Here is a 23,004-nt window from a genome sequence, read left to right as displayed (position 1 = left end):
CTGAATATTACAGGAGAAAAATTCAGGCAAAAGATGACCCAAATAATCCTACAACCAGCATGGCAAAAATTATATAATCTCACACTTCATGCTGAAGTGGGACAGCTTTTCCACATTGTGAGGCTAGAAAACAGATGAAAAAATATTAAACAAAAATTCTGATGAAAGATAGGATTGTACCTTGTCATGGGTCAAATAAAAAGTTGAGAGAGACAGGACAGAGGGAAAGTAGAGGCTCTGCAGAGGAAATTTAAAGACATAGGCCTTTCTTGAGTAGCTTTTGTAGGAAAGTTAAATTACTGGGCTGATTTATTGATACATGCATTTGTTTCTGAAACACTCATAGTGATTTAAAGGAGACTGTCTTGTAAACTACTACTACAGGTCCTAGTGAAGGAAACAATTTTAAGCATCTTATTGACTCTGGTATGTTTAGGAAACCACTGTGAGTACAAGGAGAACTGCAGCCTGTCAGAGTAGTTTACAAGTGAGAGAATGGCGGGATTATCCCACAAGTCAGGTGCTCTCTTGAGGCCTGAGATATGCAAGGGAGCAATGTAGGCAACATGCAACAATTTGCACAAGTGACAAAACAAAAGAAACTTCTAGAGTTCATGAATAAGAAACTGGAAATTCAGCCCAAAGACCAGACAAAACAGTCCCTCACCAATCATATTTTTGCACAAATGTAAAGGTTCTGCATAAAATTTCCAAAGTCTCTAAAGAGAGTCAAGTGACTTATTGAAAATCAGTAGGAGTCAGACACCTAACACCTATTACAGCCTATTACACCTTCTACAGGGACAACCATTTTGATGTACCTCGGAAAATTTTAAAAACTGGAAAAGAAATTGAACCTGGCGAAAAACAATACATCACTCTCACTTGCATTTCCATACAGAATTTAGCATTTGAATGTTCCTTATTCAATTTTCAATTTCAGGTCACTGGTTCTCTGGCAAATAGAGATTAGCACAGACATAGAAATCTAACTTAGTTATGGTGTCATGATAAATGACATTTAACACTTAATCACAACACCATTTTTGGTGAAGTGTGTTTCACTTTGGTGATCTCTTCAAAAAAACTTTTAAAATTACAGATTATTTGAAAGGATGGATAGAATAATGTGAAAAGACTGAGTATTTTAAATAGGAAGAGTGAAAATATTGATAAGAATGGCAGTTTAACATGTCATATTACAATCTTTATGTGAGTTCAACTAATTTCTCCCCAAGAATGTGGGTTATAGCACCTTTTGTTTAGTTTTACATTGACTTTAATTGTCTGCAGGAAACTTCATAGTGTAATTGGAAAATACATGATGTAATGCAACAAGCAATAAACCAATGCAACCTTTATTTTGAGTTACTTACAGTCCATAAGCTGAGTTTATAGCAAGACTTGTAATCTGTTGTGGAGGCTCACCATCCACCCACACCAGCTGAATAACAAGATCTGCTTGGTATCCAGGCGGCATTCGCACAGGTCGAGTCTTAACACTGAGAAGAATAGGGACAAGATAAGAACAAACACACACAGAGACTGGGCCACAAATATCAGCTGCTTCACATGAGAAAATACTAATGAAGCACAATCTCTTAATAAGTCCAGAGCAGCACCAGCATTTGTAGCACACTGTGCTTGTACACTTGTACACAGAGATCAGGCACTCCATTCAGAACAGGAATATTTTGGGAGGAATTCCAGGTTTGACTTTCATTTCTGTTGTAGAAACAAATCTGAAAAAGTCAACATTTCCTACAAAAGAAACTGTGGAGCAGATGTAGGTGGGGTCAAAATAATGTTTGCTTCATCACTTTGCTTTTTCAGAGTATTTTCTTATGCTATATAAGGCACACTTATAAACCATCATGAATAATCAACTTGAATGAAAAACCCAATATACTGAAACTTTGGAACTAGGCATTTCTGTATTTTGAACTTTCCTGCTCTGAAGTAAAGCATGACAGAGAAATACCAAGAGGCAAGAGAAGATTAAAAGATGTACCTTTCTGTAGTGCTCCTCACCATTGCATATTCAAAACTTATGGACTTGATGATTTTATTTGTCTATCTAGTGCAAAAAAAGTCCTGTTTTCTTCTTAGGAGTATAATTACCTAATATGTGAAATGGTCTTAATGAATGAATTCTTCCTACACAAAATCTGCTATGATTATAAACACGTCATCTTCTGTTATGGCAAGTTCATTGACTTGCAGAGCAGGTAGGGAAGGAGTACATATCAAGGGGGAGTCTAAAAACTGCACACTTCTGTATGACTGCTTTATAGGTATTCTTGACTGGTATAACTTAATGTGATGGAAGGAAGATATTATGCAATAATAGCAATACTTTGAGGTATTCATGTTATTCATTAGTACATTCACACAGTAGATAGTAACATATACATAAATCCCACTAGCCAGTGTATTTTTACTGTAACTGTAAAATGGTGAGACTGCTTAGATTGCATCCTTCTGCACACAGTCATAACAGGGTCACCTATCACATATAATTCCCTATCCTTGTGAAAAATAGTACCCAAAGGCAGACTAAAAATCAGGAAAGGAAGGAGAGCTGCTAGCTAATAGAGAAATGGACAACACATTCTGAAGAACTGCAATTTTTGGCACATAATTCCTTCTGCTGTAATAACTGCTCTAAACATGTATCTCTACCATAAATAACTGAAGCGGTATTATCCTATGTGCTGGATCCTAGAGATGAGATCTTTGATGACACTGATGATGTGGACTGTCTCCTGACCGTGACTATGACATGAGTCAGCAAGCTTTCCAAGCCCTGGCCCATATACCTGAAAAGATAATGGATCATGTTGGAAAAAAATCTGATTTCTATTCAAGTAAGCACTTCTCTCAAGAGAGAGCATTCAAATTTAGCATTCAATACAAAGAGGTATCAGGCTTTTTTGTAGCTACACTGACTGCATCTGTTGGGATGGAGGCCTTGGTGGCAAATAGGGCTACTGGCAACTGAAGTAAAATGAAGTAAAATGTAACTGTAGAGTGGCACCAGGTCAAAAGTTCTGAATGAGATCACTCCAATAGCAAAACTGACAATATACAAAGCAAATAGTCCTCTAATTCTGACAGAAGTTATGAAGAACTGAGGATTATGCAATACTTTTCACACTTTATTGGTCTGATACACAACACAGAAAAAGACTGGACATGGATGTACCTTATGACTCAAAAGAGCTAAAATCTCCAGTTCAGTGTTAGCGGTAGAAGCACTTGAAGACACTTTTTGGAAAAGTTCTTAAAACATAAGGACTATATTATTAGTAAGACCTCAGTATCTGTGGTGGGTACAACCCCAGCCAGCTGCCCACCAAGATGGTCTCTCATTCCCCCTCCTCAACAGGGCAGAAGAATAAAACAACAGGAAAAACCTCATGGGCTGAGTTAACGACAATTGTAAATGGAACAGACACAACTTGGGGAAACATAATATAATGTATTATCAATTAAAATAGAGCTGGATGGTGAGAAAGGAATTGTATGAGAGGTATATTCTCTGCGCATAGAAGTATTTGGTTAAAGACCACACAACTGGAATAAAATAGTTTCAGATTTCACTATTCAGTTTGTCATTCCATTGTTACTGTGGTACTTTCCTCTTCAAGAATGTTTGAGCCATTTCCCTGGTTTCACTAACCAGCTTGATTCAATGTTGATATTTAGCTCTTCACCTTGTTTTGTACTGCTTTTTTTTAAGTGTTTATTTTACATGAAAAATATTTATGTGGATAACCACAAATATATTAGTTTATTACGTTATTATATCTGCATATTTAATGATAACATCTTCTGAAATAAGCAAGAACAATATTTATTCCACACTGCTGCTTGCTTCTCTTGATAACATTTACTTTTGACTTCAGAAAAATCCCAAGTTTTCATTACTTCAGTCTCTTCAGTCACTTACTTCCTAGTACCTATTTGCAGACTAAACCCCAAACAGTCATTCTGACTTCTGACCAGCAAAAATTATGTAGTGTGGAGTGCCACCTATTTGCTTTAATGAGGCTGAGAAGCAAATATGGAAATAAACACAATGGAGTTAAGATTAAAAGCTAGTCTGTATATAAAATTTAATGTGGATTGTCAATGCAGTTCAAGGTGTGCACTAACCCTCTATGTGTAGTGGTTGCAGCTTTATGTTGTTATCACTGTTCTGCTGCCCACCTGAACAACTTGCATACAAAATCAACATAATTCAGGTCTCTACTGGGTTTTTTACATTTCCAGCATTACTTTAACCTTATAATTCTGCCTAGAACAGAAGTTTTTTGACAGAAAAAGACTGTGGACATGGTTATTTCTGGGGGGAGAATTGTGGTTATTTAGATGGCCTTCCCTATTGAAAAGGATAAGAGTGTACACATTATATTTATAATATACATGGAGGTGTGAGTATGCTAGTAACATAATTACTTTGACTCCAAAAAATCAGTTCTCTGTCAAAGCACATTTACATTTATTTTGTGTAAAATGGGACAAAAATCAGTTAGCCAGCTTAACATGACATATGGAGTTAAGAAAACTCCTAGAAACTAACCAGCAGAACCTCTACCGGTTTATTACAGATCTTCTGCCTCCAAGATCAATAATTCCTCTCCTCCTCAGACCAAATAAAGTAAGAATCCCTTAAGGGAAAATCTTAACCACTGAAATAATCGATTGCACTCTTGCCAATTTCAATGTCATAAATAAGTCATTTAAAATATCCCAATGTGAAATCTACCCCCACCTCTTATATTGTTTTTCATGGTTTACATTAAAGATTAAACTGAAGCCTGAGATTTAGCTGTCTGACTGAATAAGGTGGACAAATTAACGGGATGCCAAAAAGTGCTGTTAATTTCAAAAGAACAATGTCATGATCTCGCTTTTAAATGCTAATGCTATTTTCAGAAGCTTAACAGCACAAAGTATCTGCAAAGTCAGGCAATGTTCATTTAAACTGCTTTTGAAAAAATCAAGGCGTTTGAATTATTTAATAATAATTACACTGAAATAATAATGAATTCACTACAATGAGCAATTATTATCAGCAATGCACTATAATTGCTGGAAAAAATGCAGTTTATCAAGTTTCGTATGGAATTCTGTTTTGAAACTATTCAAGCCCATAATTTGTCTGCCTTATTAGTAAGAACATATTAATCTACTCCAAACAGTTGCAATGTATACTCTAGCAGACAATTTGCTTCTTTCTAAGATTAAACACATACACTTCCATACAGTGGAGCTGTTTCATAATTGTGTATTTTAAAGATTGTTTCATGAGTATGAACACAGTTTCCATCCCTTACACACCATAAAATGCATATACTACTTTCACAAAGAAAGATTTTAGTTTCATACTAATTAATCAAGGAAGGAAAACTTTGCACATGTCTGTTTTATGGTAAGTTTCTTTGTGAACTAAACCCAAAAATGTTCCTCAAAAATTCCTTGATTTACTCTGTAGCGCTTGTATACCATTAACAATTGTGGGTCTGAAATGAAGATTTACTCCTACATCCTACTGGAAAATTACAGTCAAACCTCTACAGTAAAAGTTTTTCTTCAGCATAATTACAGCTAGCCTTTTAAAATAACTTCTAATTATTTTGCCATGATTTTTTTGTTTGTTCCATATTCTGGTTTCTTCTCATTTTGTGTCACATATATATCTGATTAACCTCTTTTTCTTGATAGTTGACTGGTTGTTAATACAACAGATAAGGCTGCTTTTTAGAAAGATAAAACTTCGAACAATGGTGTAGACTTACCTAAGACATGGGATACTATCTTTCATTGTTCCTTCACATGCTACAGTGTTGGTACTGCCTGAAAGGCTCTTTAAAGAAGGAAGCTGGGAGGAGGCATCTGGAAACTGAGGAATTATTTCCGGTTCAGGAGTAATGATATCTTCTACTTCATACTGAAGTCGTACCTCTAATGACTTAAATAAATAAAAAGCTAAGTTATAATTTAATAAAGAAAGCTGCTGGAAATTCTGTTACTTTCAAATAAATATCAGTAAGCCTTTTTCTAAAAGTAACCCCCCACATTTATCATCATAACTTGTAGGAAAGTAATAGTAATTTGTTATTTATAAAGCCTAACAGCAGCATCATATAGGAACTAGTAATTTACCTAAGCTGATGGAGAAATACATACATAAATTCTTCCAGTGCTGATTTTGATTCAAGTCTTTTATTGTACGTGAAAGGCAAGAATACAACTTTACAGAATTTAAAATGAAAAGAGAAGTTAATCACCCTCAGATAAATATTTTTGCAGAAGAAGGCACCATTCAGGTTAAATTTCATGCAAATTTTCTGCCTATTGTCTCCTATCTTTTTCCTAAGCAAATTAATTAAAGGAATGATCATCACTTCTGCCTCCTTATTGGCAGAACAACAGAGTCTTTACAAGACAGGTTTTAGCGGGTATGCAGAAGCCTGACAATGAGGGTAGTACTGGTGAATGAAACTCATTTGGACATAGGTGGGGGTCAGGAAGTTGGAGATAAAGTCACAGAAAGTTCCATGTTCCTTAGAGTGAACATGAGTTTGGCAGATTCTAGAAAGCAAAGCTCAAACCAGTTACCTTTTGTTTTCCTTCCCTATTTGGAGAAAAGGAGACAAATGAGGCCCAACCATGCTTCAGTTCTTTCCACTAATTCAGGAAACCTTAACTGAAGAACTCCAAAACCCAGAGGAAACTGGACAGGTAGCTCAAATCTATGTAATTAATCATGTCAACAAATCACATTAAAAACTGGGCAATTCTTTCTACCTCATTAATTTTCTGAGGAGATCCCTGTCTCAAAGAGATAAGTTCTTGGGATTTAACATCTTTACCATAAACATGGTCAGTGGGATTAAGGGCACTCTTAGAAAGTTTGCTGATGACACCAAGCTGTGTGGTCACACGCTGGAGGGAAGGGATGACATCCAGAGGGACTCTAACAGGCTTGAGAGGTGGGCCCATGCCAACCTCATGAAGTTCAATAAGACCAAGTACAAGGTCCTGCACATGGGTCAGGGCAATCCCAGGCACAAATACAGGGTGGGCAGAGAATGGATTGAAAGCAGCCCTGAGGAAAAAGACCTGTTCAGCCTGGAGAAGAGAAGGCTCCAGGGAGACTTTATAGTGGCCTTCCAGTACTTGAAGGGGCCTACGGGAAAGCTGGGGAGGGACTGTTTATGAGGGTATGAGGGCAGGTAGCAATAAGACAAGGGGTAATGATTTCAAAGTAAAAGAGGGGAGATTTAGGTTAGATATTAGAAAAAATTTAGACACTGCAAGCTCCATCTTAGTGATCTCTCTCTGGCATCATCTGTGCCAGAATGAAGATGACACTGTTAAGAAAATAAAGTTTTACAAGAATTGGGAGATAAAGATCAGTACTGAAGACTCTCCTATTTCTACTACCATTGTAGTAAAACACAAGATTTCAGAATTAAATGATTCTGCTTAATCAGAAGAGAAAGATACCTTTATCAAAATTTCACTTTCATTTAGTCCTTCCAAATTCCATTTTTTTTCCTGAAGCAGCTAAGGAACTTATGGACAACATTCACCTTCAAAGACTAGTGAGTGAAATATTGAGTTCAGGAAAATCCAGACTCCTGGAAGTAATTGTTGTTGACTGAAACAATTTATAATGCTGTTTAATCCTCATGAAGGAGTGGACTAACTGTTGAAGAGTATATTCTTCAGATTGCCATGTTAGATATGCATCATTCTTCTTTGGATATTTTTCTTCAATGTTCCTTTTTCTACTAAAATTCATTTTGTTAAGATCTAGCTATTATCCATTTGCAGAAACCTTTCAATAGCCTCCATGCTTCCCATTTACCACAGCAATAGCATCACAAGACCAATGTCAGGCAGTCAAACACGGGGTCCTTAAAATGCTGGCATTTATAGACTGAACTCAAGGTGAGTTCAGGCTGGTTGTTAGAGAAGGGAGGATACCAAGTGCTAGAAACTTGGGCTCACCACAGGCAGAAAAGAAATCCTGACACTGTCAATCTCAGTATGGACAAATCCAGACAGCCTAAAGTCAGGTATACATTTCAACAAAGACTCTCATACTTTTTACTAAAAAAACTCCCACCATTTAAGAATGAAGATTTGAATGCTTGCAGCAAAAACATGGAAATGAAGAGATAAGACCTATCTCAGGGAGGCACAAAACCCAGGAGAACTCAGTGACTATGCTGGCAAGGTTAGATAATATTAAAGCAAATCTTCAGAGAACAATTCCTCATATAAAGGCTTCTTAATTACAGATGAAATCTGAGAAACAGTTAAATTGCACATATCATAACACTTCACAAGATATCAGTTCTGATGCAATTCAGCCACAGAAGTAAAAGACATGAAGACAAATAAATTAAATTATAGGTAATAAAAGATAAGGTGTACTTGTTATGGAACAACCTGAGAATACTGAAATGCAGTAATTTTAGCAGCATCATACACAAGCTGGTCAGTAAGGGGAAATTACTGTTGATTAGTTTTAAAACTTTCCTGAAAGGATACATTCAACCAGCTTAATAATTGCCTCTGGGGGAAAAATATGAGAGGAAAACAACAGAACATCTATAGGTAATGAATTTCCTTACCAGATGGCAGATGGCTATAGGCCAAAATTGACACGTTTTTGCCAGGCTAGAACTACAGTACATTAAAATAGTGTGAAAAGGAAAAGAACAGTAATTGGGGAAGGTGTAAAATGAAAGGGAAATTTTGCATCAGCCCCTGGGGTTTGTTGAGACCTGGCAGATACAAAGAAATATTTTCTGGCAAGGGAGTGTTGGGAGTTGCAAACTGTTGCAAACTGTTCTCCAGGCAAGCCTGAAGGAGAGGCAGTCATATTTAGTTTGGCTTTGACTTAAAAGTAGTCTCCTCTTAAACTTCTGAGACTTAAGAAAGAATGTTTTAAATTATAAATGTTGTTCAGCCACACTGTTAGCAATGACTGTGGATCCCGTGCAAAAATTCAAGGTTTAAAACAAAGTCAGACTTGCTGTACAATGATGTTAAGTACAAGGTGACTGCAGTGCAGTTAAAAAAACATGAACTGTATGATTATACCTGAGCTAAGATTGCTTGAGCCACAAAGACAGGAAAAGGAGTATTTGAACAGGATAAAGCAATAGAAAAAGTTTAGGAAAATACCAACTGCTTAGCCATAAATAATCTGGCATTCCATAGTCTCCACTTTTAGGGAAACAAAGTCAGAAAAAAATTAAGCTTTTTATTTTGCTAAAGCCAGCGATAATTTTCAGTCTCCTTGTGGTCAGATACTATGAACATAAATTAAGAAGGTGAAAGACTTGAATTAAAAAGAGCATCATTATGTATGTATACCATGTACATTATCTGATTAAAACATACAGGTGTCAGTATTTTTAGAGCAAGTAAGTACAAGAGATTTACTGTATCATAAAGTCTTAAAAGCAAAGTCTGTCTGAAATCTATAGTAGAAGTTACTATAAAACCAAAAAAGTGGAGAGCTGGCTCCCAAAACCTGTTAAATTTTTGTTACTAATTTAAGTAGGATCAAGATTTTACTCAAAAGGTCTAAAATGCAATGTCTCTAAACCTGTATTTATACAGCTTGATATTAATTTTATTCAAGTAGATGAGCACAGACACAGCAAGGCAATCTGATTTAGAAACTATGTTCTCTTATATGATAGTACAATTTTGAGAGACTTACTGCAATTTCAGTATTTACTTCATGTTTGCTGAACCTGTAAACAACCACATACGCAGAAACTCCTGCCACACAGAAAATTCGGCTTTCAGGACACCAGTACATCATCTGAACAGCAAAAGGATCTTCTTCCACAATCTCAGCTGTTGCTTTTCCTTCTCCCTGTTTCTGTTTTTCAAAGACCTTTGATGTTTTAAATTTGTACAGCATCTGTAGAGTAACTGGAATAGATTAAAACATATTTAAAATAATGACTAATATGAAGCAAGTCAATTATAAAACTCAAGACTGTATGGCAGTCCAAGAAAAAATATTAGGAAAGTATTCTAGTAGCCTCGGCAACATGAAGACTTTCTGAATGAACAGGAGTTCTAAAACGGTTTTAATTTCTTGGCTAATAGGTATATCTATATTTATACCTGTATGTAGAACCTTAACATACAGAAACCTTTGTCAACACTAGAGTGTAGTCAATTCTGGAAGTAAAGGAGGGATTATAATTAAACACATTTTGCTATATTGACACTCCTCCCTGTTTTTAACTACTTTTACATTAATTTATCAGTGGCATTAACTAATAACTGCATAAAGTTAGAATAGTCAGGCCCAGCACCTGGGCATAAAGGCAAAGCCTGTACATATATTAATGTAACTATGGTAGATCAGTCTATCTGGCTTGGGGAACAAGGGCAACAAAAAAGATGAAAGAATGGTCTTTTTATTCTGTAACCAGAGGATGAAACAGCAAAACTACATTTTCATTTTGCAATGCAGAGTTTCAGCATACAATTTTTTAATATATTTTGAAAAGTTTTTAGCATATAAAATGCAACCAAATTTTCACAATTTGCAGCAAGTGCTTCTGTAATTAATACGTAATTCTTCCTGCCTCCTGTGGTGGTGGAAGTGGCTTCAGGATGCCCTTAGTCTCAGTGGCAAACTTACGAGTGGCACTTCAAATCAAACATCATGGGTCCATGCATACTTGTCACAGTGCACAAGAACACGGCCAGATTCTCTATGCTTCTGTAAATTACTAGGTACCATCAGCACAAGGGCCAATAAGAAGCAGCAGTTGCTTTTGAGCAAAGATACATTTTAAAAACTGCCTTGTTGGCTTAGCAATTCCCTGTCTCCCACAAATTTGTGTTTTCAAATACAAGATGACAAAATATGTCTAATAGCAAACTATTTTGTGCCTTCAAATATCAGCAGGATATTATGTTTGCTATGAAATCTCTAAGGAAATTTGAACTCTCTCCAAAAAGTTAAGATCTTGTAAATAATAAACCTTTGTAATAATTAAAACCTTGTAAATAAAAAGTACAAAGTATGGTACCAGTAATGCAGTATATGCCCAGAAAAGCAGAACTTAGTCCAGGGTATTAGAGATGCATAAAAAGTATCACTGCTATTGAAGGGATTGTGAATATTCATGATCATCTAAGCTTTTACCTTTAAGAAAAATTCCTATTGCGGCATGTACATACTGATTAGTGGGTTATGTTTATATTCCCTATGAGACGTTTTTTCCTTTTCCCCATTCCTGACAGAATGGTAAAAGAAATGTCTAGCACACTGGTTCCTGTGCAGTGTTTATGCTAAATGTTTTGGGGTCTTGCAATAATCTGTATTGCAGATTATTGCACCCTAACTTTAGTGACTGTATTTGCACATTTTTGTCAAGAGCATAAGTATGTAATGAAATATGCACAAGACAAAGTCTGATGCCCCAAATTACTTCTTTAAATAAAAGTTATGATCCTATTTTTGTTCATATCAGAGCTCTCTCCTATGTCTGCCTTTGCAGATAAACTCTTGTTGACCTGATTTGAATTTTTTTTTTCTTTTTGGTGTTCACCATAACATGAAAATACTGGAAGATGTAAACCCTAAGCAGCATGCACCTGTTTTTCTTCCTTCTCCAAATAGACAAACTATATAATTAAAAAAACAACTCCTCATACTGATGTTGACATGCCTACATAAAATCCCTTTGTGAAATGTAGCTTTGTAAGCCTTCACTTCCTCTATGTCCATCCAAAGGAGTGAAAATATTTGGTACTAGGTAAAAGCAGAATTACCTAACAAAGTTAGGTAATTAAAATCTTGTAAACATTCCCCACATTTGGCTGGAAATGGTAGCACTATTAATCACTACAATTCTGTAGCACAGTGGGGAACTAGCAGGTAGTTCAACTATTGCACAATACAAGCTCTCGGAAACCGTTACAGACTGGCTATTAGGGTCAAATTAAATCTCTCTATGCCTAACATTTCATACGGAAGTTTCTTTCATACTCTCTTTTCTTTAAGAGACCGATACCTCATAAAAGAAATATTCTACCCAGAAATCTTTGTACCATAGGAGAGACAGTACACACTCTACTGCAAATTTTCTGAGGTGCAATTACACTATTTGAACCAGAATATTTTAGCTTTAAACCAAAAGGCAGGTATATTTTAATAAACTTACTTTACTAGTAAGCACTATACCTATTTTCTCTAGGAAAAATGCTGCATTTTCATATGTGCTGTTCTCTCTAGAACATAGGGAACTAGTACTTTATGAAGCTTTTTCCTGCTAAGATGAATGGAAATGCTCCCAATTATTTCCAAGGACTTGAGACAGGATGAGAAAATATTTAGGTCATCTCCACCCTCACCAGACTAGACCTGTATTGAGATGTATCATTGTATTTTAATATTTTCTTTTTACTTAACTGTAAAAAAACTATATTGTACTCAGAATAAAAGAGACATGACAAGTAGAACTGAATATTAAATATAATTGAGTCCACTTTTATACACACAAGATTATGCCCCATGGATTTTTTACCAACACTTCATCCTCCATAGGTTTTTTTATGTTGGATCTGGAGTTTTTATTCCTCCTAAAGACTTTCACTCTTTTCTGTCTAATATAGCTCATTAGCAGTGTTTTTTTCCCTTAATTTGATATAAATTTGCTTAATTTAACCTTATTATTCCTAATTATATCTTAAGTGTTACTGCTCATACTGTTACATATCATGTTATTTATATATGTGTGTTTATGTGAGAGATTTGTAAGGATTATATAAAAGTGAACTTTAGAAACTTACTGGCAGAAGCATCCCAAAACTTTACTGATCCATCTGCATGGCTTAAAAAAATAAAAAATTAAATGTGTTAAAACAAGATGCAACTCTAGAACACCTAAAACATCTTCTACTTTCAGTGAGTGACAAATATAAGCAGAAAACTTACATTTTGCTCATGTGGTAAATCTTCATACCTTACTGACACTACATAATAATATTTACAGATTAACTATAGGAAAATGCATTTTTTTTCCAGTTTGCTTAAGTTAACGAAACATTTTTCCATGTCTTTCCTAGCTGAACAGCTTCTGTCTTACAACATGCCCCTTTGAAAATAGTTCAGGCACTGCCCATGAGGTTTCTACTGCGATCTGAGCCTTTCTATGACTTTTTGTTGTCAGGCCACCCACAAGGTGAAATTCATCCCAGTTAAACAGACCCTCACTAACGCTGATGTATTAAAATGAATTCCCAAACTGGCCCTAGATGCAAAGGCCCCAGCATGCCAAAGAACAACAGCTATAAAAGAAAAACTGCTTCCCATTTTAATTATATACTCTGTGCCCTTCAAGGCCAAAACATTATCTTGCACAGGATTCTCCTTTCCAAAGACTCCACCTTCACACACACAAAGACTTGCTAACACTGGGGCCTCAAATGATAATTCTCACTTCACCCCCAAATTCACCCCTGAGCACAAAGCTCTTTTTTCTACAGCAAATGGGAATTTCCTACGTACCTCAAAGGAGGATGCCAGAATATACATACTCTGTCAAGGGTCAACTTTTATCTACAGCTAACCCACAATGAAAAGCTGTACACACTAACATTTTAAAAGTACGAATCCTCAGTTTCATTCTCACCCTGTAATAATGATTTCAGGATATGTCTGAGCTCCAAGGTTCCATGCTCCACCACTGATGGGCCACTCCTAAACAAACAAGAAGAGTATGGAGATCACAACTAATTCGGACAAAACCTGCCTGATTAATTTTTAAACTCAAGAGTAGACAGCATCTTCTTCCAAAAAGCAATACAACTCAGAAAAAGAACAGATATGTGTATCATTTAAGGCTTTTAAAGCTTAATAACATTTTCATATTATCAATTAATGCTTTTGAAACTTAGTCACATTTTAATGCTATCAGTTAAAGTTCTAAGTTTTAAAAATATTTCTGCACAGCTAACACTCATCTATCTAAAACAGGAACTAGAGGAAAGAGTAACAAACAGTTTTGCTACTCCTTTCAGATTGCTTGACTCTTGTAGTTTCTATTGGACACAGAATAGGCTGAGAATATATTTTCAGGATGAAGACTATTGAAGAAGGTGGTCCAGAAACAAATATATGAGCATGATGCTACAAGGTAGGAGGTAAGGGAATGTGACTTTTATAGCACATATGAAATCACCTGACCTTCTCTGCCTTTTGTTTAATGGTGGCAAGACTCCCATCTTCTTCCTTGGTCTAGGCTGGTAGAGTGAAATGCTGGTCTGTGTCTAAAGGCTGACATGTATGGATACAGAATATGAAGGATGACATGAAGAGTGGGTGAGGATGTGTACAGAGTATGAGTGGGTGGGAAAAAAATGGGAGAACAAACTGGTTACATGGAGCGGATGTTTGTGGGTACAAAAATGGATGGGTGGTAAATGAGTGTATATTTGCACAGGCACAAATAAAGCAAGGGGACAAGAGAGTGTGCAATGACTACACGTAGGTGGTGAAAAGTTTGGGGAACTACGTGTCTGAGGTAAGGATAGATAAGCAGACAAATTGAAATAAAAGAAATATTTTTAAAGTACTTTGAAGCAAGACCCAAAACAAGTAGATAGGTCCCAGTTTCTCAGTTTATGGAAAACAAGGCAGTTCCAAGGAGAATACTTCTGTTAATGTGAATGGAAAACTGATGTCTGACTTCTTTACCCAATATTTTTTCTAAATTTATTATGATGTATTATATCTAATCAACAGATAAACCAGATTAATGACTGAAAATCATAAAAGAATTGTCTTTCTTCTTTTTATTTCTGCAGCTTGTCCTATTTCTAAAAGCATTACATTAGAACAGGTAGATCAGTAAAATAATTACTACCTATATTTAATAAAAATCTCACAGACATGCTGTCAACCCTCAACTTGCTCTGAATCTCTTCTGCTAACTTAGAATCATAGAATCATTAAGATTGGAAGGAACCTCAAAGATCACCAAGTTCCAATCCCCCTGCCATGAGCAAGGAACCCTACCACTGGACCAGGTTGCACAAAACCTCATCCAACCTGGCCTTAAAAACCTCCAGGGATGGGGCATCAACAACCTCCCTGGGCAACCCATTCCAGTTCCTCACCACCCTTATAGTGAAGAATTTTTTCCTAATATCTAACCTAAATCTCCCCTCTCTCCATTTAAAACCATTACCTCTTGTCCTATCACTATTTTCTCTGACAAAAAGCCCCTCCCCAGCTTTTCTGTAGCCCCCTTCAATTACTGGAAGGTGCTATGAGGTCTCCTCAGAGCCTTCTCTTCTCCAGGCTGAACAGCCTCAACTCTCTCAGCCTGTCTTCATAGCAGAGGTGCTCCAGCTCTTTGATCATCTTGGTGGCCTTTCTCTGGACCCTCTCCAACACGTTCCTGTCTTCCTTGTGCTGAGGGCACCAGAGATGTACACAGTGTTCCAGGTGGGGTCTGGCCAGAGCAGAGCAGAGGGGCAGAATCACCTCCCTGGCCCTGCTGGCCACACTGCTTTTGATGCAGCCCAGGATGCAGTTGCTCTCTGGGCTCCAGCACACACTGGTAGCTCATGTCAAGCTTCTCATCAACTACCACCCCCAAGTCCTTCTCCTCAGGACTGCTCTTCAGTCATTCTCCCTCCAGCCTGTATTTGTGCCTGGGGTTGTGCCAACCCAGGTGCAGGACCTTGCACTTGGCCTTGTTGAACTTCATTAGGTTGGCACTGACCCACCTCTCCAGCCTGTCAGGGTCCCTCTGGATGGCATCCCTTTCCTCTTGGGTGTCAACCACACCACACAGCTTGGTGTCATCAGCAAACTTGCTGAGGATACACTCAATCCCGCTGTCCTTCTCTCCAACAAAGATGTTAAACAGCACTGGTCTCAATACTGCCGCCTGAAGGACACCACTTGTCACCTGCCTCCGTTTGGACATTGAGCCATTGACCACATTCTTTCAGTTATAACGTTCTCACTTTTTTTCTTTGATAGAGATAACATCCATATAAATTTGAATAGTACACTGATGGCTTTCCTTTAACTCAAGCTGGTCCAGCAAACTCCAGAACCTAATGATTAAGTCCTACACAACAGTCATTAAAGGTTGCACTTAAGTGATGGTTTTTCTCAGGGACAAATGCTGCTAGGTCGCTGGTAGGACCAACTTGAAAGTGATTATCAAAGAAGGAAAATTAAAATAATTTGATAAGATATTACAAAAAACAGGTTGCACATCTTCTTTCTTAGATTAAAAAAAGCATTGGTTTTGTTTACCTTATTGCTGTATCCTTGCTTTTTATGCTTTGCTCCTACAGAATAGAGTACAGGAATCAAATCTGGAGGACAGTCCGCAAAATATTCTGTGCAGGTAACAGGTGACTCATGAATGTCAATAGGATATGGATTTTCAAAGATTGGAAAACTAGTTAAGGAAGACAATTTATTAGAAGCACTGTGACACACTGAGCCATAGAAGAAAACATTCTTATATTAAAATGTACAACAGAATCAAAGTAAAATCATTACTAATAAAGAATATTTTCCCATATTTATTCAAACATGTATGTTGTTTTTTAACATCAATAATAGTGTGGAGTTACTCAAAGATACCACTGCTGTGACAAGAATCCTCTTGTAACATAAATATCCATTCATGTGAATAGTTCCTAAGGTTAAAGAGGTCTACTTGTTTGAATGAGGATTAAGAGCTAATTTCTCCCAACATCTCAAAATCTTATTTTTACAGAAGTGACACATTTTCTAGAAGCTCCACGTTCATGGACCTGTTATATACTATGACCTAAGAACTACTTTTACCACTGTGGATTTCACATTGAGCAGCTTAGTTTATTGGGTTGGTAGACTACAACTTCAATAATGAACAATTGCAGTAACAGATGAAGTAGGTCTCAGTTTACTTCTCACTTCCATCAGTTTGGACAGTCTGATAAGAAGGGAGACTGCACTTCTGGCATGTTACTCAATGTTACTTGCAATTCAAAAATGTAGGAGATTTGGTTCTGACTTCAGTTACATCCTTTTTGTATTACTGAGATGATCTGAATTACTTTTGAAAGTGAGATCAGAATATGATTCACTTACAATGTTTCAAGTCATTAAGGGGAAAATCTGTTCTTAGTTATAACAGTGTGAATGTGGATGTACATTGCTGGTAGTGTTAGAGGTAGAATGAAATTAAATAAGAATTGGATTATGCATTACATCATGTATAGTCCCTCTCCAATATGAACACTGATTCAGATGCAAAAGAACAATTTGTCAATTAAGCCAGCAACTAGGTCATGAAATAATCCTGCAGATCCACTATAAATCAATGCCATTATTTATTAAGACACCTAAGTAAATACTTAAGTGGAGTCTAGTAAAGTTAGGCATGCATATAAGTAGTGGTTGAATCTGGTTTCCAAAACACACATTCAGGTCATAATTCAGCATGTCATGAAGTATAACTTAACTTTGATGTTGAGTGAATGCTTGAAAGCTATGCTGAAGGGACTGCAGATTTAGATTTATTCCCAAACTTAGGGACAAGTATTATTATAAGTTCCTGTTGATTAGCTGATCTTAGCTCTTAGAGTGAAGCTAAACATACAGAATTATTAGCAAGAGTGAATTATTTTAGATAGTAAAATGACATTGCATGATAATATTTTATTTTTATCATCACTTGCTGAGCAGTTAAGACATAAATTACTTCACATAAGACTCCATACTTACTTGCTTTGTGTCAGGTCAACAACAATGAGATCTTTTTCCAAAAGCACAACTACAGCATAGGGCTCTTGAAATTCTGTAAGCAAGGAATAATGTAAAAAAAGACACAGAGTTCTGCTACTTGTAATTTTAAATAATCAAGTCATATTTATGTTCTATAAACATTCACAGTATATAAACCACAAGTTTTGAGGTACAAATCTTAGACATCCACAAACAAGGTCCAGAAAGGAACTGAGAAATTTCTTTTGGGCACTATTGCTGATCAACACAGACAGAAGAAATAGAATTAGCATATTATAGCATGCCAACATGAAGATGTATTGAAAATAAAGAAACAGAATATGAGTAAGTTCACACAGAATCACAGAATTGTCACAGCTGGAAAAGACCTCTATGATTACTGATTCCAACCATTCACCCAGGGGAAAAAAACCACAACAAACAAACACCACCACCACAACAACAAATAAAAACCATAACCACATACCCTACAAAACCACCAACAACACACAACCCCAATACCATGCCCGCTAAAGCATGCCCTGAAGTGCCACACCTACACGTATCTTGAATACCTCCAAGGATGGTGACTCTACATCACCTCCCTGTGCAGCCTGTTCCAGTGCCTGACCTCTCTTTCGGTAAATAAATTCCTCTTAATATCCAATCTAAACCTCTCCTGGCACAACTTCAGGCCATTTCCTCTAGTCCTATCATTATTTACTTTGGAGAAGAGGCCAACACCCACCTCCCTACAACCTCCTTCCGGGTAGCTGTAGAGGGCAATGAGGTCTCCCCTCAGCCTCCTTTACTCCAAACTAAACAATCCCATTTCCCTCAGCTGCTCCTCATGTGACTTGTTCTCTAAACCTTTCAGAAGTTCAGTTGCCCTTCTCTGGACATGCTCCAACAACTCAGTGTCATTCTTGTAGTGAGGGGCCCAGAACTGAATAGAGTATTTGAGACGTGGCTTCACCCAGTGCTGAGTACAAAGGCACAATCACTTCTCTGTTCCTGCTGCACTATTCCTGATACAGGATGCTATTGGCCCTCTTGGCCACCTGGGCAGACATCGGCTCATGTTAAGCAGGCTGTCAGCCAACGCCCCTAGATCCTTTTCTGTTGAGCAGCTTTCCAGCCTGTCCTGGTTTGAGCCAGGATTAAGCCAGTTTTTCTTCTGCTGATTTCTTTTCAGTGAGCTTTCTTCAACTACCAACTGTGTGTTCTGCTAGGTTGATAAGGCACTGGAATGTTTTTGTAACTGCTGGGCCCTCAAGGTCGCGCCTTTGCTCTACCGGCTCAGACACTGCGGGGAGATCTGTGGCCCCCCCCGTGAGGGGCTGAGTTAGACGGACAGCAAAACTGGCCAGAGATATTCCATCCCATATATCTACGTAGGCTCAGGGGAAAGGTTGGAGATGGCAGAAGACAACTTCCTTCCTTCTTTCTTCCCTCTCCCTCTCTTCTGTCCACGGTCGGCGTCCGGGGAGAACTCCATCCATCCATCATCGTCGACCCATCGACCTCGAGCTCTCCTGACCCTACATACCTGAACATATTTGTATATAATTGTATGTATTTTCTTATATCATTAGTGTTTAATTAAAGCTGTGTAGTTTAGTTTCCAATCCAATAAAGTCTCTCTCTTTCCTCTCTCTCCTTCCCTACCTGGGTGGGAGGGGGAGGGGATCGAAAGCATTGTTGTCAAACCTGAGTCGAACGGAGACACAGCCACACTTCCCCAAGCCTGTAGCTTTGCATGGGGTTGTTGTGACCCAAGTGCAGGACCCAGCACTTGGCCTTGTTGAACTTCATACAATTGGTCTCGGCCCATCAATCCAGCATACCCAGGTGCCTCTGCAAAGCCTCCCCACCCTGTAGCAGATCAACATTCATGCCCAATCTGGTGTCATCTGCAAACTTACTGAGGAAACCCTCAATCCCCTCATCAAGATCATTAATAAAGAAGTGGAACAAGACTGTCCCCCTGGGGGGCACCACTGGTGACTGGTTGCCAGCTGTATCCAGTCCTGTTCGCTACAACTCTCTGGGCTTTGCCATCCAGCCAGTTTTTACCCACTGAAGAGTTCACCTGTCTATGCCATGGCCCACCAGCTTCTTTAGCATAGTGCTGTGGGAGATGGTGTCAAAGGTTTAGATAGGTAACATCCACAGCTCTTCCCCTGTGCACCAGATGGGTTACCTAGTCATAGAAGGACATCAGATTGGTCAAGCAGGACCTGCCCCTCATGTACCCATGCTGGCTAGACCTGATCCCCTGGCTGTCTTGCAGTTGCCACATAAGCACACTCACGATGAACCTCTCCATGATCGTCCCCAGTACTGACGTCAGGCTGACAGGCCTGTAGTTCCCTGGATCCTTCTTCCAGCCCTTCTAATAGATGGGCATCACATTAGGAAGCCTCCAGTCACCTGGGACCTCCCCTGTTGAACAGGATTGTCGATAAATTAGAGAGAGGCTCAGTGAGCTCCTCTGCCAGCTCCCTCACCATTCTTGGGTGAATCCCATTTGGTCCCCTAAACTTGTGAGTGTCCAGGTGCTGTGGCAGGTCCTTAACTGCTTCCTCCTGAATTGTGGGGGAGGTTGTTCTGCTCTCCATCCTTATCTTCCACCTCAGGAGACTCAATACTCTTTGTTGTACAACTGCATTGCTGAATCCAATTACTAAACCAAAAATGTATTCTTGCTGTCCAATAGTAATACTTCTACCGTGTACAACTTTTCTTCAAAAACAGTTTGAGAACAGCTGGTCCAGTCCACTTGATGATACACAATGTCCTCACTTCCAAAGTGATTCCAAAGAAATATTCCAAAAGAATCCTCTAAGTCTGCTGTGCTCAATTCAGATACTGACATGCACCTTCCTCCCATACACTCTTTAGAAGATTACATACTTTGTTTTTTTAATTTAGTGTTTCTTTATTAAAAAATATTAAAACAACAACTAAATGCTTCAATTGATGCACTAGGTGCATTGGTTAACATAGCATAAAAGTTATTTTCAAAAATACACATGTGAAATTATGACTCTCTTTTTAACACCAGCAAACCATTCCATCACGTGCAAGCTCAGAGTATGCTCTTCAGATGGCTAATGCCAAAAGGCTGAGTAAACTGACAGCAGCTGACTTACCTTCATTTCAGGACAGCTACAAATTCACAATATTTATGGCCTGTTTTTATATAAGCCTATAAATAACACAGGTTAAACCACAATTTTTAAATAGTAGTGTGTGAGCAGGGGGAGAGACTAAAAAATCTTCATACTGGGAAATGTTACTGTATTTGACACAGTTAAATGAAGGCCCAAACTAATTTTGATTACTGAAAATATAATTTCTGCATGACACTGAAGCAAATATGCACTAAGTGTTTAAATTTGCATTTGATTTAGCTATGTTTATAAGATTTTAATTTTATGCTTGAGGGCTTAAAATGCTAAACTTTGTTTCTTTTTGACTTACAACTTTTCTTAGTTTTCTTTCTGGAGTTTTCTGTGGATGTACTTCAGAATATGGCAGCCCCATGATAGGCAGCAAAATACTTTTAACAGTTGAATTCAGGCTGAAGTGGAAGAACTTTTTGGCAGATACACAATAGTTTAATCTTTAATAATTTAGCAATCTGTAGATTTTCAGCCTCATGAAAAATGTTAGAAATATTAGCATGTATATTTGATTAATAGCTATATTTCCTCACACTAGTCCATGTGTTTCAAGCTTATATTTGGAGATTTATGCGAGCTTTGCTGTCCAGTTATTACTTGCTTCCTATATTGAGAATGCACACATGTTGCAGCCAATTTCAGTGGTGTTTATGGAGACAACTATGAGAATGGAAGTCCCCAGAATGGAATTAAGGCATGAGATAAAACACCGTAATTTACATTTTCCATAACTATGTTTTGCTTAATGAACTCACCATTTGGATATGGGGTTTCACAAAGAGTTAAAAAATCAACTATAGGGTGATCCATTTCAAGAACTGTAATTGCTTTCCCATGCATGATTGTTAAACTTGGTCTTCGACACGCCTTATCATACGACAATCCACCGGAAAAGACCACAAATGGTTCACTGTATTAAAAAAACCCACAACATAGTGATTATAAGTTTACACAGTACAAGATTACATTATAGGCTTAGTATCTCTAAATAATAAACAGCTTTGCCAGAAGAAAGAGTGAAAGATTCTAAAATAACTTTCACTCAGGAATATAACATTGAGTTAATTGTAGAATTAAAAACATACCTGTTTTTACAGGTCTTGTACTCTACTTTAAGAATTGGTTTACAAGATTCAGGTTTTTTTCCATCTCTTTGCATTTTTCCTAAGGAAAAAAAGATGAAAACTGTATCAAAACATCAGAATAACAGAACCATCAAACTAAACCACACACATTAAAGCATCTGCATAAGCAGTATGATAATGGCACTTTAAAGATACAGAAGACAATGAGTGTTTCCAAAAATTATTAAATTATCTAAATTAATTACATTCATTATGGCTATATGTTTTTACTGCCACATACATCTAAAGACTATAGACCACACTCCAAAAACATTTAAAAATCATGGAGATTACAGAGATGGATGATACTTGATTAATAATTAATAAATTCGACCAAATGTATAGCTTTTTTCTGAACACATTATGACCATAAAAAGCTCAATTTTCTCCAGGGTCATTCTTAGATTGACTTAAGTCCTTTGGTTAAACAAATGTTATGTGCTGTGGAGTAAAACTAGTTGAGTGATAAAATTAAATGAAGCGTACAATTGAAATTAATGAGTTTGTGATTAATTATGGCTCAGTACTTACAGTTAGAGAAAAGTTATTTGTAAACAAAAATAATAACAGTTTTGGGTTTGTTACTTTGGAAAGCCTGTGCTTGCTTTCAGACTGTTCTCAGAGGGGCACAGGTAGGCAAAGGACTCAAGTTATAACATGGGAAATTCCTGTTAGATACTAACAAAAAAATTTGCACCATGAGAGTCATTACATACTGGAAGATGTTGCCCAAAGAGGCCGTGCAATTTGTTATTGGAAGTTCAAGTTGTTCAAGTGTTCAGAGTCAACTTGACACTGTCCAAGCTAACTGATTTAATCAGGCCTATTTTGAGCTGGGGTTAGACAGGATGACCTCTGGGAGGTCCCTTCTGACATTAAGTACAATTCT

The 23,004-nt window shown here is 37.4% G+C and overlaps 1 protein-coding gene across 1 annotated transcript in view; it reads right to left on the bottom strand.

Annotated features, from left to right (window-relative positions):
• Nucleotides 1-23,004, bottom strand: part of STXBP5L (syntaxin binding protein 5-like) — a 183,340-nt gene that overhangs the window by 52,300 nt on the left and 108,036 nt on the right. Inside the window, 9 exon segments of the mRNA XM_009996442.1 lie at nucleotides 1,377-1,502; nucleotides 5,805-5,977; nucleotides 9,755-9,972; nucleotides 12,856-12,896; nucleotides 13,698-13,765; nucleotides 16,340-16,487; nucleotides 17,804-17,876; nucleotides 21,747-21,901; nucleotides 22,077-22,155. Coding sequence (XP_009994744.1) covers nucleotides 1,377-1,502; nucleotides 5,805-5,977; nucleotides 9,755-9,972; nucleotides 12,856-12,896; nucleotides 13,698-13,765; nucleotides 16,340-16,487; nucleotides 17,804-17,876; nucleotides 21,747-21,901; nucleotides 22,077-22,155 — 1,081 coding nt within the window.

Source organism: Chaetura pelagica, unplaced genomic scaffold (assembly GCF_000747805.2).
Source record: "Chaetura pelagica isolate M959 unplaced genomic scaffold, ChaPel_1.0 scaffold490, whole genome shotgun sequence".
NCBI classification, from domain to species: Eukaryota; Metazoa; Chordata; class Aves; order Apodiformes; family Apodidae; genus Chaetura; species Chaetura pelagica.
This window is presented reverse-complemented; position numbering and strand designations above follow the sequence as displayed.